This window comes from Rhynchophorus ferrugineus, unplaced genomic scaffold, assembly GCF_030347505.1.
Source record: "Rhynchophorus ferrugineus isolate W39M unplaced genomic scaffold, kcgeb_rfMv2 rfM1, whole genome shotgun sequence".
NCBI classification, from domain to species: Eukaryota; Metazoa; Arthropoda; class Insecta; order Coleoptera; family Curculionidae; genus Rhynchophorus; species Rhynchophorus ferrugineus.
In genome coordinates, this window is record NW_027472580.1 from 67,938,125 (window position 1) to 67,956,224 (window position 18,100).

The 18,100-nt window shown below is 31.0% G+C and overlaps 2 protein-coding genes across 2 annotated transcripts in view; one reads left to right on the top strand and one right to left on the bottom strand.

Moving 5' to 3' along the window:
- LOC143199381 (uncharacterized) overlaps window positions 1-4,873 on the bottom strand; it is a 31,003-nt gene extending 26,130 nt beyond the window's left edge. The window contains exon 1 of the mRNA XM_076409168.1: window positions 4,811-4,873. Within this exon, the coding sequence (XP_076265283.1) occupies window positions 4,811-4,834 (24 nt within the window). The 5' untranslated portion in view covers window positions 4,835-4,873. The remainder of the gene's footprint in view (window positions 1-4,810) is intronic.
- Window positions 1-18,100, top strand: part of LOC143206791 (odorant receptor 49b) — a 67,075-nt gene that overhangs the window by 36,848 nt on the left and 12,127 nt on the right. The gene's annotated exons all lie outside the window — the stretch shown is intronic.

The following is an 18,100-nucleotide window of genomic DNA, read 5'->3' on the forward strand; positions in this document are numbered from 1 at the left end:
CCTCGGTAAACACGGTGTGCCGGCGTCGGAGGATTGACCAACCAGATCTAATTTTCGGATGTGTAGTGAAAGATTCACGCGACAAGCGCAGAGCAAAGCGAACGGCTGGGTTTCACACGTTACGCATAATCAGGGTCTTGCGATTTGAGGATATGGAGTTTTGTTTACAAAATAATTGATAGCTTTGAGCATTCCATCAGATAAGCATTTCCTCAAAGTTTTTGTGCATTAATCTATGATGAATCTTTTTTAAATAAAATATTCTTAACAAAAAAACTGAACCCATTTCATAAAATAAATAGGGAACTCACGTAAAAGGAAAAAAATCTTCAAATTTAGATATTTAACACAAAAAAAAAGTTTTAAAATAAAATATGCACATAATAATAAATTTAACTTAATTAGGTCAATCAATCAAATTTTGTCAATTGAAAAGTCCCCGGCCTGAAACATAGATCGCGCTACTAGAATTAAATCCATATGTTTTTTAGTTAACCCTAAGGTGAGGCGTCTATAAATTTGGCAGCTGTTGGACCATTAGTTTGTGAATTATAGCATAAGCATTAAGCATTTTGATTGATGCAGCTTTTGTTATTGCGAAAAAAATGGATAAAAAGGAATTTCGTGTGTTAATAAAATATTGCTTGTTGAAGGAAAAAAATACAGTTGAAGCAAAAACTTGTCTTGATGCCAACTTTCCGGATACTGCCCCAGGAAAATTAACAATCAAGGGTTGGTATGCTAAGTTTAGACGTGGTGAAATGAGCACCGAAGACGGTGAACGCAGTGGATGCCCAAAAGAGGTTGTTACCGACGAAAACAAAAAAAATCCACAAAATGCTTTTGAATGACCGTCAATTGCAATTAAATGAAATAGCAGACACTCTCAAGATATCAACTGAACGTGTACATCATATCATTCATGAATATTTGGGTATGAGAAAGCTCTGTACAAAGTGGGTGCCGCGCGAGCTCACTTTTGACCAAAACAACGACGAGTTGATGATTCGGAGCAGTGTTTGAAGATGATCAAGCGTAATAAACCCGAGTTTTTGCGTCGATATATGACAATAGATGAAACATGGCTCCATCATTTAACTCCGAAATCCGATCGACAGTCATCCGAGTGCATTGCACACGATGAACCCGATCCAAAACGTGGGAAAACTCAACAGTGGGCTGGCAAGGTTATGGCGTCTGTATTTTAGGATGCGCATGGAATAATTTTCATTGACTACCTTGAAAATAGAAGGACGATCAACAGCAACTATTACATAGCGTATATTATTGGATCGTTTGAAGGACGAAATCGCCGTAAAACAGCCGGATTTGAAGAAAAAGTAAGTTCTGCTTCACCAAGACAATGCACCGTGTCGTAAGTCAGTGAAAACGATGGCAAAAATCCATCTATCCATCGTGTTTTCCAGATCACACACACACGCACTACAAAAATGGTATCGAGAAGTTGGAGGGTGGCTATAATCAGTGTATCACCCTTAAAGGTGAAACTAATTTTGCCAAAAAATGTGTATACGATGGTAAACCGGGGACTTTCCAATTGACCTGTTACCTACCTAAACCTATTTATGTATTTACAATATTATTTTAAGTACTACCAACTGATCACTTCGAAGTCAATGCCGAGCAACAAATTAGATTTGTTTTATTCGTAATTTAATTTTGTTTATATGTCACAAAAATATATTACTATTTTTGCATTATTTAGGCTCAGGACCGACTTCAAACTGATCACTTGGTGGTAGTTAAAATAATATTGTAAATAGATAAATACATTAAATTATTAAGTATTACAATGGATAGACCAAGTAAAAGTACAACTCGTAATAGGAAAAATAGGAATAAAGAAACATTGATTGAAAAAAAGGTATGTTCCAGGTCCTGGGGTCGGTTACCTAGTCTAGATAATTTGACAAATGTTCGAATCAAATTAGAACAAAAAAGCCGCAACCGCCCTGTTGGGCATCGAATCTACGACCTCTGCGCGTGAGTTCAATTCTCTAACCGTTACACCATAGAAACAGTTGCCTATAGTGTTTCTACGACGTCTCATATGATATGGTTAGTGCTTAAAAAGCAAACTGACTGACTTTTACACTGAACTACTTCCGATTATTTGTCAAATCAGTTCAGCAATAACATTATACATCAATCTGATTGTTTTAGATAAAAATATATGAAAATATTTTACGTGCCTTTGAAATTTGAAGTTTTCCCTCGATTTCTCCTCTTCCCCCCCATAGATCCTGACTTGGTTCCAACGGGACCACCTCGGAAGTGCACTCTTTAGAATGAGAAAAGAATTTTGAAAATCGGTTCATAATTGAACCTCCTCCCTTTTTGAAGTTCATTAATAAAAAGAATTATCAAAAAAAAAGTATAGGCATTAAATTTGGGAGTGCACGTACACATGGGCACTTATTGGGGAACCGGCGTTGCGTTTTGTTTATTTAATTCTATTTTTAATAAACGTAGTTTGATTCACCACTAGTTCGTCAAACTCAAAATTACAGTATACGAATAAAAAAACCTTTAATGTGTTCTAACGTTGCGAAAGAGAAGGTATATTGTTATCGGATCAGTGATTTTCATTCAGTTGTATTCCCATGGTCTTAAATGTTCTCATAAAACACGTTAGCCAACTATGTTTTATTCCACAAAGCGAACTAAATATTTCCTCTTTCGTCAGAAGCTTGAATGAAAATTTAATTAGATTAATCTAAAGATCTATATTTAAATTGTTTGTAACATTTAAAGTAACATTCATAATATAAATATCAATATAATAACTAAGAACAACATAGTTTTATTAGTAATATGTTTTATTGTTTATTTTTGTTGTGAACTGAATATGATAAAGAGTTTTCATCAAAAGAAATGGAAAGTTTGTGTGGTAATTTGAGTGTTTTATTTGAATATTCAATTGAATAAAATTATCTACAAGTCAATAATCCTTATTTTTATTATAATGAACTGATAATTAATTTATTAGCAACATAAATTAGTAGAAGAATTTGTATATAAAAACTATAATGTAAATTAGAATAATATATATTTACATATTGATAGCAATTTTTTTGGAAAATTTTATAAAAACTCGTCGTTGTCTAAAATGTTAATAACACCATACTGTTTCGTTACGTCATTGAAAAATAACAGATTGGCAGTTGTGATAGACACTTTCTTATGTAGAAGATTAAGAGCATAAAACGAATAGCTTCATAAAAATTTTAAATTGTTACATAAAATCATAAAATTGTTGAGTAAGTTAAGTAAATATTCTCAGTTTTCACGAAGGTAATATAATAAAAATAAACATCTGATTTAGCAGCTTTTAAGTTAAAAAAAACTGTTTCCATTTATCAAATTTTAAAACCTCTATAGTTATATAATATATAAATTACTAGCAATATTTAGTGATGCGGTCATATAATTTTCACTTGGTTCCATCTAATTATAATAATTAATTATCTAAAATTAGGCTGAATATATTCAATATATTAATAAATTATATTGCCTCATATTCACAGGCAAATGTAATTTATGAGTTAAATAGTTCTACATTTTCCCAAACTGTCTTAAACCTTGAACCAGTTTGATTGCTTATAATTTTAATGGCGAAATATGGTTCTTTTCAGTTATCAGAAATGGATTAGGTTGTGTAATATGATTTTGTAAAAGCTATTACTAATATATCGATTGAGAACTTGTTTAGAAGAAAATATTTTGATAAAAACTATTTCCTAACTTTTTGAATTCAAAGGTTGTTTAAAGTTGTTTTTCTTTAAATAGTTTCGCAATTGTTTTAAATATTGTTTAAAGTGTTTTTATAAAGAATATGATCATTTGTTTTCAAAAGCGTTGTCACCTAAGCCCTTATACTATTCAAATCTTTTGGCAATAGGTTAGGTTGTAAAAACCAAAGTGTATATATAATTACGGTAACTAAAGACAACTCTATTGAACAATGATTAAATAAAAAATGGGCAGTAAGTAATGACAATAGTGATATGGATGACATTGATTTTGTTTAAAAAATAATACTTTGAATTTAAATTTCCTTAAATATATTTGACTACTTACATTTATTACTTACTTTGATTACTTAACATTTGGTCACTATCGAGATATGCTTCGCAAGAGAACTTCAATAGAATATTTAAATATTTATTCGATGTGAAAATAATGAATATCATTCATTACAATCACTTGCTTAATAGATTGCTTTGCTTTGTTACCGCACCATTAAAACATTACATCAGATTTTTAGAATCAGATTCATATATTTTTATTGTTTTCGAAATAATTAGATCAATATATAAATAAAGATTAACAATTTTTGGATTAAAATTTGTTGTAAATGTTATTCTTAATAGTCCCATAATAAATCCCAATATATTTTTATTGTAAAATTTTGAGATTAACTAATAATTTGTAATTAATATTAATCTATGTCAAATTTGTAATGTTAAGGTATAACAGTTAAAATATGATAAACTTAATTAGCTTAGTGTTAATAATTTCAATTTGACTAGTGGCTATTATTTGAGGTTAAAAATTATGGATGTGTATATAATGTATATCTATTACATACAAGCCCACAACAATAAGACTATTTTGAAATAACCACTTTTCAATTACCATAAAAACATCAGATTACAAACATAGGTCATTACCAGTAAATTAACATTTCATAAGTTGATTTTGTATAACATAATTTATATACAGCTTTGTAATAGCACGTTAATATCTTTAAAGTAATGATCCGAAAATTATATAAAAATGTACGTACCAAAACAGCGTAAATTTTCTTCATTTCACCTGTAGAACTGTGTTTCTTCCTATTAAGACTGTTTCTTCCGACCGACTACCTATTATTTTATTTCAGATGCGAGAGGATGGAAAGATATGCCATCTTCCTATACCACTCTTCATTCAGGCTGTTTGAACATGTAATACTTGCCCGGTGAAACAAAACATTGCTTGTATATTTTATTCGTTCCATTAAGCTAAGGAACTGCTGCTAATTATATATGATTGTATGTTTAAGGTAAATTAAAAATTAATGAAGTTTGTTTTAAAAGCAATTTATATTTAAACTGTATAACAAAAGCCATAATTTTTCAACCTATATTAGAAAATAATTGTATATATTAAAACATATTTATAAAATAAATAGTATACATTGGTATAGTACTCCCTGTTGACTCAATAATTTTTATATTTTATTTTTGGATTTTAGTTATTGAATGTTAATGCTCTTAAAAACGACTTGTGTTTACCTCATCATCAAAAAATTAATAACTATTGTTTTTTATAGACTACAAGTAGTACTAAAACGTAGTATATTATAATTATAATAATATATTATAAAAAATTATTTGAAAAGTATTTTATACATTCTGAATATACTTACTTGAGATACTAAGTTGTCTTAAAGAATTATTTTTCTTGTTTTAAAAATACTCTTCTATATAGTATATTCTCACAAATTGTCAATGTATTTGGAAATATGGAAATGGAGCATTTTAGGATAAAAAACAGAACAACTAAAGTAATATAGTCCCTTTTAGAGAATTAGCATAGTATACATACTATATGTAGCAACTGTAACAACAACGAAGTTGTTAGATAGCGAGCATGATATGAAAGTGGAACCATATCACTTACTAAAACTTGGACCTAACCACTAAAACAAGTATTCAGAAAAATTCCTGAAAATACGTTCCTTCAAGTGTAATACATTCAGTTTAGAACACTAATCTTGTTTTTGAATGTTGTCTCCTGTAAGGCTCATGTAAAGAAGAAAAAAGAAAAACTGGTAACTAAATTTAGAAGAATAAATTGGTAATATATTTTGAAGAAATATTAAGCTTTCTAACGTAGTGTGGTGTAAAAGAAGAGCATAGTGCTAGTGTATACGTTAATATTAGCTTAAACAAATTGGAATCTACGAGATTATAATGCGAAAATCTTAATTATTTTTAGTAATTTACGACTGTCTTATATCACAATTTACAATTTTATAATTGTTACAAAAAATGAGGTGTCTACATTGCTTTTCCTAAGCATTTCCTTTTGAGATTTTTTCGAGTTATATCTAGTGCAATGGAGTAAATTATGTTCCTACTCAACTGTCCAATTCTCGTCTCTATTCAACTTCAATTTCGGTACAATTACCACCTTTTCCATAACTTATTAAATTCGCCAGAGAGCAATTGGTAGAAACATTTAAAATTGTTATTATAGCACACAGTACATTACAGTGGTAAATAATAAAGCTTTATTGGCAAATTGCGCATATTTATCGAAGTTTCAGGAATTCGCCTTTACTAGTTTTGAAGATAAATCTCATTAAATCTGAGTTAACTCATTGTTTATTCGGATGACCTGTTTTGAAATGTTAACATATATAACTAGATTTTTTACTAGTCAACATGTAGTATCCTTACGATTTTATTTACAGTGTATCGTTCTATCAGTCGAGTTCAATCTCGCTTAATACTTTTCCCCGTAAACGCATTAAACGTATAGCATATGTCATCCTTTGAAACCAATTTTTAGAGTCGGAATTTGCAATTTAACCTGCCGCCTCTTCACATGATCATCGCCACTAAACATATGTAAAAAGCCAATTTAATTTCAAATAATTTCGTTTCATTTTCGTTGATTGATATACAGTATTAATTGGGATGAGTTTATTAAGTAATTTTTACCTAGCTTTTAAATAGTCGGTCAGCTGTTTAGCTGTTAGCAAAAAGAAGTGCTTTTCTTAAATGTTCCAATATATTTATTCTGAAATTTTCCAAATGGTTTTTTTTTAATTTGTATAATGTCAGATATATTCCCGGATATAATGCCTGAATTATTTTAATTTAAATAAATAATGTAATATTAAGAAAGTTTCACTTTGGTCGCTCTGTAGGTGTTATTTTCAAAATTTTAATCCTTTCTTTTTCAATTTTCTTTGTTAATCTTAATCAATATTTATCACATATATATGTATATTTGTACTTCGTCCTAGTCACAGATCTTTGTAGATATTCTGAGTTATAACGTCCCATAGGGCTTTAGCAATGCTGGGTATATTTTGTTTTGTTAAGTTTGAATCATTTGAATATTCGATATATTTGTGCTACACTATAAATGCACATCATAGGTCCATACTGGCATCAATATTTCCTTGCATAATAATAATTTGTTGGGGAGTGCTAATCAGGATTATCGTATAAATAACCACCATATTTTTTCAGCCTTTTGCTAAGTTCTGCTCGTCTTTTTAGCATGGTTTCTCCATTTGAGATTGTCATCCAGTGTCATGTCCAATTAATTAGCTGTTTGCATACAGAATTGTTCTAGAACCAATTACAACAAGTTGGTAGTCCATATTTTGCATGTGAAATACATTGTAGACTCCGTGGTATTCAATTTAATTCGGCCTTTTTTAGTCCACTCACACTGCTGTAGCGACCGCTACAACCCTTTAGGCCACCACGCATTCACCTACATCAAAGTCAAAGGTTAACAAGGCTGGTGGATTGGTACCATGCGGTTCTCGGCTATAAAAGACCACCACGACCACGTCCCGCTCCCTTTTCTTTTTTCTACCCCCTTGTAACTGTACACTTCCACAGCGCTACCTAATCTAATATCCTGTTAATTCTCCCGTCAACCACATGTATCAAATTAAATCGAAATAAACAAGTATTTATTCAACCAGTGTTTTCAGTTCTCGTGCGAATTCTTTCCACAAAATAGTGAGTGTTCGGACGAACAATTGCATCGACAGCCACACATTCCGACCGACCGACCAACCAGACGAACATTCCTACACTGCTATTGACAGCTGTTTGTAATTAATTTAGTGTTGTCTCGATATTGTTTTTTAAATTAGGTAGGATATTAAACCTAGGAAAAGTCTTTATGGATGAAGTTCCCCGCAATTTACGCAATTAGTTTGTGAAATGTGAGGGGTCTAGTCTGATTATATGGATCCTACACCTTTTAACACAAATATCTCCTTTGTTACAAAAATACTGTATATGCATAAACGCCTGGCACATATTTATATTGGGGCAAGAACGCAATTTTTTTCCGTAGTGGTTCAATTTTCAAAGCAAGTCCTGCAATTAATTGTACTGAAAATGTATCCGTAAGGTTTTCCGTATTTTCAGAAGTTAACATATGTAATGGTATAGATGGTTTTAGAGGCAGTATCATTAGTACCCTTTCGGGAAATCATCCATCATTCTCGACAACAGTCGACACTGTGGACCAGATCTAGACAAAGCCTTTCAAAGCACAGTTACATGAGCGAAAACCATCATTATTTTTATTTATTGCTAACCGCATTAGCTAATTTAACTTTTACGTATATAGTTGTTATACAAACTATTTAGTAAGAAAAACGTATACGCCAGACTAGTTCTAGGATAGCCTAAACTAGTTTAAAATGGATTACATCGGATTAAAGCTTTTTTGAATTGAAAGTGAGATACTTATTCTCTATGTCACCTTATTCTCAATATATACTGAGTGAGATACTTATTCTCAATATCTATATCACCTATAACAGTCTATAGCAGTATTATTGCTACAACCAAATTTTATATAGATTGAAAAAATCTTGACCATCATGTTACCTCCTCTCAACTCTTTTATTAACATAATCTCTGACGAACAGTTCTGGTTTAGCGCTCACCATTCATCCGTCCATCAGGCCATCCGTTTGGTTGCACAGATCCATCACGCTCTTGACTAACGTAAAAATCTCGTAGCAGTCCTCCTGGACCTAACTAAAGCTTTCGACAAGGTCTGGCACGACAGTTTGATCACAAAATGCGTACGGTTAGGTCTCCCAGAATACCTAACCAGCAATTCTTATCTATCGGACAGATATTTCCAGTCGAAAAATAATTATAGCTGGCGTACGTCAAGATTTCCCGCTGGCCCCAGCCTTATTTAACCTCTTTATTTCATATCTGCCGAGACAGAGCACATTTACGTCGCATTTTACGCTTACGACGCTGCTTTCTTCACGGCCTCCAGACACAAGGATACCATTCAAGGACGTTTAGAGAAGCATCTCAATCATGCGGCCAATTGGTTCAAATTTTGGAGGTTTTAAAACAACCCCCTGAAAACTCAGTCCATCATTTTCCACCAGAAAATTTACGCACTGCGCGTCTCGCAACTCAAGATCGACATTGCAACAATTCGATGGCTGGACAACGTCACGTACCTAGTCTGCATTTCGACCGATGGTTTCGTTGGCATTTCCAAATCCAGAAAGGTTCAGCGATAGTAAACCTGCTATATCCTCTGGTCCGCCCTTCTAGCCGCCTTCCCATCTCCGTCAAATGTTTATTTTACAATATGTTAATCCTGTTTACAGATCCTACAGATCCAATGTCTACTTCAAGTTTGTTACACCCAACTAGGTAAAACGGTTTCAAGTTTTTCAAAATAAACTCCTTAGGAGAATGTTAAAGGCTCCATAGTTTGGTAGAAATAATTGAATTCATAGGGAAATGAAAATTCCAGAAATCAAGCACTTCGTATCTTTTTCATTCTACAAACAACAAGTCAGCTCGAGTTCTTCTGAAAACGCGCTTGTTAGCTAGCTGGTTGCTTAGTACCGCGTCACTGCTAATCTCCCCTTTTTTCTGTCCTAACTTTTTGCCTCCATACGACAGCACCCAGTCGTGTGTTAGCTCGACTTTGTTTGTGTTTCAATAGTTAGTGTCACTATCTGTTTTTCGTCGGGTCATGGTGCCTAATAACGGCTGTCCGTTTGCCCGTTGCCAAATCTAATGCAGTAGTAGTAGCGATCTACAGGAATCAGCTGTGAGGCGGTTTCGATTTATTGTATTAGTAAGCCCAGGGGCAGTCCTACATAAGTCGGTCGAACTTGTCGCTCCATGGCAAGTTTCCGCGACGGGGTATACATCATGCATTCCACCACCTAGATTTAGGCTAGAATATACATTATACATTCTTAGAACAATCTTAATTTAGAAAATTAATTTATTACTGTTGTCCTATTGTACTTGCATCAACATACAAGCAGAACGAAATCAAGTTTAAATTAGACTACATAAAACTAGTTCTGTACAAGAGGTCTGGTTCGCTTCAATCTTCTGATTTTATGATTGTTCTTTGTTAGTTACCTGGTGATGACCATTGTCAATTAATCGAAAAAGTTTGTTTTGGCATGGTTGGATTACTAGTTGGTTTGGTTTTTTAATGCAACCCGGTAAGTGTAAATAGGGTTTATAATAGATTGACTATATAATCAACTGATATGACCAATTTCTTTGAGGTCAAGTTGGTGGTATCTTCCGGCTAATAAGGCTAGTAAGATAACGTTACGGGGGTAAATAACGTATAATAACGTTATCACCCTTATGGCAGTGCAGTTATCAACGTCGTCGGGCTGGAATGTTAATAATTTGTTCTTGTTAAATAATTTCCATGCGGAAATGGAGAAGATGATAACTCCTAGGTTGCTAATTTGCTATCAGGTAGACTTAATGCCAATAACCGTGGTTAGGATCCCACGTTAAATAGGTTCAGTACAAATGTACCCTAAAGACCAGTCTCTATAAAATATATTAACATACCAGAAACATATTAGTAATTAATATATTAATTGATATACTATAATAACATAAATTTAAAAAAAAATTTCGGCATAAATGTATTCTTAAGTTTATAGGCATGAATATGTGTGTGTTGTCCTACATTCATCTAATGAGACGCACTTTCAAAATATTATATTTTCCGTAAGTCACCGAACCTGTGATCTCCTTTCTAAAAAATTATTTAAAATTTCAAATGATATGAGTAACCATATGCTAGGAGTTTTTTTGTGATTACACACATTGTAATAAATTAGATGAATACACTCATTTAAACGATCAATCTTAAATTTAAAGCGGACTTGTTAATAAGCAAAGCAAATAAACCTGCGTGATAAAATTAAAAGATTAATTATATTATAGTTACTGTATTTTAACTTAATGGTTATGTTTAAATAAAACACAAAATTGTCGTTTTTTCAAATGTAATTTATCTGCATCGAAATAATTATGTTAGATATAATGCTTTGATCATAATCTTTTGTCCTAAAATTTTTAAGCATTTTCGAATCATTATTAAATAACTTAATGCGACGTTCTTGTAGCGATTTTAGCAGATACTTACTTCTAAGAGCTAAGATACCCGTTAACTTACCCATAGCACAATTCGGATTCGTTGCGCCTATACGATAAACTTAACAATTTTCTTTTGAGAAACATCTATAAATGGTATTTCGATAATGTTCTTCTTCAAGTCCAATTAGAATATAAGAAAAAAAATATTGATATTACAGAAGAATTTCATCTATGCTGAATGACCAAGCTGCCTTGCAAATAAATTGTTATTAATAGAATAATTTTACAGATTGTTTATTTACTTATATTTTCATAAAAATAAATATTAAAGATCTGGAACTGGTAATTGAAATTGAACGAAATTGGCATGGCAAATCATTATTTATAACAATTGATGCACTTGATTTAAGTAGTAGAAAAAATGAAAGCCTACATGAAAATATTTAATGGGAAGTCCGCTCTTACATACATATATTCATCATGTTGAAATTTTATTCATACGTTCGTTATAAAAACAATCGTAAATGAAGCGATTCTTAGAGGCCTTGAGAAATATATTGTTCTTCTGAATAAAAGCGTTTCTAGGATGAATGATGTCGTGAATAATACATTTGAAGACTAATGATCGGTCTACTGATATTTCAATATTTACATTTCTGAAATAACTCCTCCAACGTGTAAACCGTATACAAGCATCCTTAAGTCGATTTGGTTAAATTTTGTTAATTATTAACCACTGTAATATTATTCGTCTATTTAATATTAATGAATTAAATAATCCACACTTTCGAGGCATGTCACATGTTGTCGCTCATCATGGATTGATAATTACAAAGTCTTTGTGGCATTTAGTATTTGAGTTTCCAACAGTTCTTGAGTTGCATCAACAGATTTCAAGCTTCAAACTAACGAATTTGTTTCCGATCTTAATACTGAGACGGACCGGCGCAAGTTGGACAAATATTCTTCACTAAATCTCGCCACAGCTGGTGATCGATCAGTGTCAGTTTCTTATTTTTCCCATTACTTTTTCGTCTTCCACCCAAGTGTCAATCTCAAAACAGAAGTATGTGAGGAATTTGTTTACCTTTCATTCAATAGATATGCCTATGAATTTGTGAACTCGCAGCAATGTGTGTGAATTTTGCATCTTAAACAAATAAATCGAATTTCTAATACGATCTTCGAGAGAAACATAAGCGCGGACAGCTAATCCAACCACTTAAATCTGAAGAAGTTTAACAATTTTTAAGGAAACATGTTCAGCTTCCAAAGCTGCCCAAAATGAAATCCAGTGCAAAAAGTCTAAAAGAGTTTCAAAATCAATAAAAACGACGTTCACACGTTTTCCATATCTAGTACGTTGCTCCATAAATTGGAAAGGTGCGAAAATAGTATCTACAATGTTCAGTTGAATAAAGTGGAGTAGATACTTCATAAATGTACTTTGGGAAAAATCATTTAGAAGGTTTTGGGGTTTAACACATAAACACCAAAACAATCATAACAAATACAAATGCTATAAGAACTATCCTATCTGGCACATCATCCCCCTGGTCCTTTTATTATTCACTAGCGACCCGCCCCGGCTTCGCACGGGTGCAATGCTGATACTAAATTAAATACACTACAGAAAAAATATGAACGTTGAATATAAAAACATAGCGGCCCGCTCCGACTTTGCACGGGCATAAAATATATATGCCTATGTCACTCAATGAAAACATGATTAAAATCGATCCAGTATTTTTGGTTCATTCATTACTGCCCTTGGCCTGCACGCATTAAATTTGGAGTAAAACAATTCCTCTTCCCCTATACTTACTATGAAGATTTCCTGCTATCTTTGGAATATCTAAATTCATACAATTTTTACTACATTACACATTTTTAAACCCAAATTTTAAATTTGTAATATCTCCGAAAATATTTGTTTAATTTACATGCTGTAAGGAATTATATTGATCTATATTAATTGCACACTGTATTTAAGGTACTTAATTCGATAAGGATTAATGCCGTATTGCTTAAAATAGCTTCGTAAATAAGCCATTTTCTCACACTATTTTTAGGGTTATCCCTAAAAGATAAACATATACCATCGCGGACTTTTTTTGTAGACCTTTTTATGGTGTACAATACTGTAGTACATTAATTTGATCTAACTCGTAGGGTTAGGCAGCGTTTTTGCTAATTGCTAAATAAGCCTAAAAAAATAGGTTAATTTACGACATCACGTTAGAAACCTCTAAAATTAGCAATGTTGCCTTAGTATATTATGCATGTATTATACATATAAACCTTCCTCTTGAATCACTCTATCTACTGAAAAAAACCGCATCAAAATCCGTTGCGTAGTTTTAAAGATTTAAGCGCACATAGGGATATAGGGACAGAAAAGGCGACTTTGTTTTATACTATGTAGTGAAGAATGTATGAAAAAGTAGGGACTTAATCCATTGATTAGGACATCTGAAGTATGACAGCTCGCGTCCTGAAAATCCAATTTGTAATGGTTGTAAAACATTGGATGATTTTAGTGAATAAACGTGGTTCCAATCGAAAAGCCACTAGTTTTAGTGTTTTATTTATTTATTTCTTGTTCGTATGACTTATAGATAAATTAGCATTCACAATAGAAGTATATGAATATAATAAACTGTCAAAAAAATGTACAAAGTCAAGGTCGCTATTTATTTGCCCACAGTGGACATGTCAAGTTGAAAGGAATTTAAGTACGAATCGGTTATGTTCAAGTAGTTTAATTTTCATAACAAGCCTCGCATAACAAAATGAATTAATGAAATAATCCTAATTTCTGCAGTTTTATATGTATTAAGATTATCCTTGTATGTATTATCAAAGCAAGTTTCCATCAAGACGTAAAGTTGTAGTCATTTAGGCCAGACTATATTTTAGATATTCTTAGAACAATCTTAATTTACAAAATTAATTTATTACTATTGTCCTATTGTACTTGCATTAATATACAAGCAGAACAAAATCAAATTTAAATTAGACTACATAAAACTAAACTACTATAGTTAAAATTAAACAATTAAACACTGTACAAGTAGTCTGGTTCGCTTCAATCTTCTAATTTTATGATTGTTCTTCGTTAATTACCTAGTGATTACCATTGGCAATTAATCAAAAAACCTTGTTTTATCATGGCTGGATTAGTAGTTGGTTTGGTTTTTTAATGTAATCCCATAAGTGCAAATAGGGTTTATAATAGACTGACTATATAATCAACTGATATGACCAATTTCTTTGAGGTCAATTTGGTGGAATCTTCCGGCTAATAATGGTGGTACCATAACGTTACGGGGGTACATAACGTAGAATAACGTTACCCACCTTATGGCAGTGCAGTTATCAACGTCGTCGGGCTTGAATGTTAATAATTTTTATTATTAACATTATATATTTATTTGCTCACTGTGGACACTCAAGTTCAAAGGAGTTTAAGTACGAATCGGTCATGTGTAAGCAGTTTAATTTTCATAACCAAGCCTCGCATAATAACATGAATTAATGAAATAATCCTAATTTCTGCAGTTTTATATGTATTAAGATTATCCTTGTATGTATTGTCAAAGCAAATTTCCATCAAGACGTAATGTGTAGTCTGTTCATTTTCTAACTGACTTCATTTAACCGACATCAAAAAAAGGAGGAGGAGTCCAGTCAGTAAACATCAATGCAGCCTCAAATAGATATTGCATTGCCCTGATGTAATTCCAAATAGATATTGTAAAGGTAAACAAACCCACATATAAAAGGCCTGCGAGCCAAACCATTATCAGTTTTAATATTCAGTAAGTTTGAATAGTCAGCTAAGTCATCTCGTACCAATATTCCAATAGCAATTCAACCGCTCATAAATAATATAAACCACCTTTATAATTGGCGAATAATTATTTAAGTGATTAATTGTCTTAGTGTTTATTATACCGATCTTATTTCTTGGTTATTATATTGCTTATATAATAAAATTGTGGTTTTTTTTGAAGACCATTTTTGATAAATTTTCATAGTTGAGGTTCTATATTCGGCTGTATATTTTTTTAAAAGTATGTTCGCCAATTGTTTGCCGATTTTCAGTATTCATTTTTTATTCGAAAGAGTGCATTTCCGAGGAGCCCTCAAAAGATACAAAAATAATGATATAATTTTATGTCATAAACACAAAATTAAATTAGGAACAAAACAAATCTAATTTAATATAACCGTTTGGGCACGGTATCGACTTAAAACTTATTTTTATTCAGTTTTTGTTTAGTTATAACAGCGATTATTACGTACATATTTTATTTTGGACCGTTTTTTTTTGTGTTAAAAGTCTAAATTTTCTAATTTTTTACTCTTTAGTGAGATCTTTATTTATTTTTTGAAGTCGATTCAATTGTTTTTTTTGTAAACATATTTTTACTTTATATATTTTGTGTTAATTTATTTTTAATCGGAATATTCGAAACTCGAGCACAGACATGCCCACATCAAGAAATATGGCGTTAGTTTCAATAAATATAGTATTTGTAAAATGTTCGTAATCATAATATGTGCTATTACTTAAAAAATTATTCTATTTTTAACTACTACTATTACTTTTTAAATTGGTTTTATTTTGATTTAGAGTGCAAACTAGACATATTTCTTATTTTAGAAATATACAGTATGATCATAGATCCATTAATTTCGTGTTTTTTCTTCGATACTTAAAACTGTTGCTTAGATCCATTTTTCATCAGTGCTGAAAATATCCCTTATTTTTGGTCGTCGAAGCAGTAGTGAAGTAAATCACAAACTAAAAATACCTTGACCTCAATGTCTTTAACTTCAGTTCATATGGAAGCACTGTTTATTTGATTAATAATTAAATGAAATGTACTGAAACAGCTCGTTTACGGGGAATAGTTTGTTGAAAAGAACAACCATTTATGAACAAGAATATTTTTTGCCATCAGCATGATGTAATTCAAAGGCTACGAATTAGTTCTAAGTAATATATAACTTTATTTTGTCAAATATATATTAGCCAAATATATAATTCTATTTATACTCTTCTAAATTAAATGAATGTTAGAGTAACGTTAAAATCGAATGAAAACTTATAGGATAAGACGAGGATAAGATAAAGGAATAAAAAGATTAAAAAGATAACATATACGAAATATTTATTCTTTACAGCTAGAAAACATTTATACAAGAGATATATTTATGTTTAAATTGCATACAATACAAAGTATGCAAACGTTATTCTGTGAGATCAAAAATATTTCTCATTTGACTTCATGCATCACTAATTCAATTCGTTTATAACACAGTTGCCAACGTTTTATATCTTGACCTTATCGTCGTAAATTTAACAAAAGAGAAATTCTGTTTTCGGCTTTGTTATATCGGAATTGAAAGTAAGTTATTTACGGATACTAATTTATGTAAATTGATACTTTTGTTTTGCCAACTATATAACTTCCTATTCTTGATCCAGCATTTTAACGGGATATTAAGGGTTATTTTAATAAAAATATATAAAATTATTCATTCTCATTGTAACATATTGTTTAATTTATCTAATTTATATAATCTATTTTCATTGGTTTAAATTAATTAGTTTAAACTAATCTAAAAAACATGAATTAAAAAATGAAAAAAAAATTATAATAAAATTCAGGTAGCTTGCAGATAATATTAAGACTTTTTATAAGTTATTAAATTATTGGATATCGAAATAAGTTGCCATATATCTTAGTACCTAAGATCTCACCAACGTAATAATACTTTATTTGAAGATTTTTGGCAAACTATACGTAATCGTTTTTCATTTCCTAGTTTAATCATTTTAAATATAACCAAACTCCCCTTCACATTAGTATTGTTACAGATTTCTTGTATAAAGTTGTATTCATATTTTTCGTATGACATAAATATTTTCACCAATTTTAATATGGCGATTCCTTCTGATATTGATGATAGAGAAATTAAAAAGCCATCAAAATCTTAAAAGGAGACAGTTAAATATTTCTTAGCATATAACTATAATAAACGTGTTATTAATTATATATAAAAATAATATAAAAATGATTACTGCATTAATTGACTTTGTTGAAAAGGCAATTATCTGGCGAAGATTTTGAAACAATTGAAGTCATAATCCAAATCAAATAATCCTTGTTCTGTTATGTGACAAAATTCTAGATTTTAACAAATTTATTAGATATGATTTGTTTGTTTTCCAATTTATCCTATTGTGTTCTCCTATGTAAAGTATATAGTTAACTGATTATAGATAACAGTGGCAAAATGGACAAGTATTAGATATTAGTCGTTCCGTATATGATCAGCTATGCCAAGTTGAACGATTGTCAAGTAAATCAGATATAGAAATAGTGCGTTGGCAAAAGAAACCATATACCGTCCTGATAATGATAATGTAGAACCATGTTTTCAAGCTTTAATATCGCCATTTGTTTTGAAGAAATCCCATATTTGAATGTTGCTTAAATTCAATTTAATCAACTATTGTCATTCACAATGAGGTATTAATCTAAGCGCACAAACCTTGAAAATTAATTATTATTATATTATCATTGTATTAAATGGTTACCAATATCATTGTTCAAAAGCCGAACAGGGAGGAATTACTTGTATTGAGTCAGTACTTTTTGTAAAATCAATTGAATTGTTGTTAAATGCAAATAATATAGATTGATTATATTAAATGATGGAACTTCATATTCTAAAAAATATTTTTCTTCGCTTGATTTCTTATTTTGTTGAATCAAAATGCATTTTCTATCACGAGTATCTTTAAAATCTGACAAGAAAAACTTGATTGATGATATGCTTGAAGATAAATACAGTCTAATGCGAGATTCAATAATTCAAATATGAGCGATCGGGTGAGTCCCAAGTCTAAA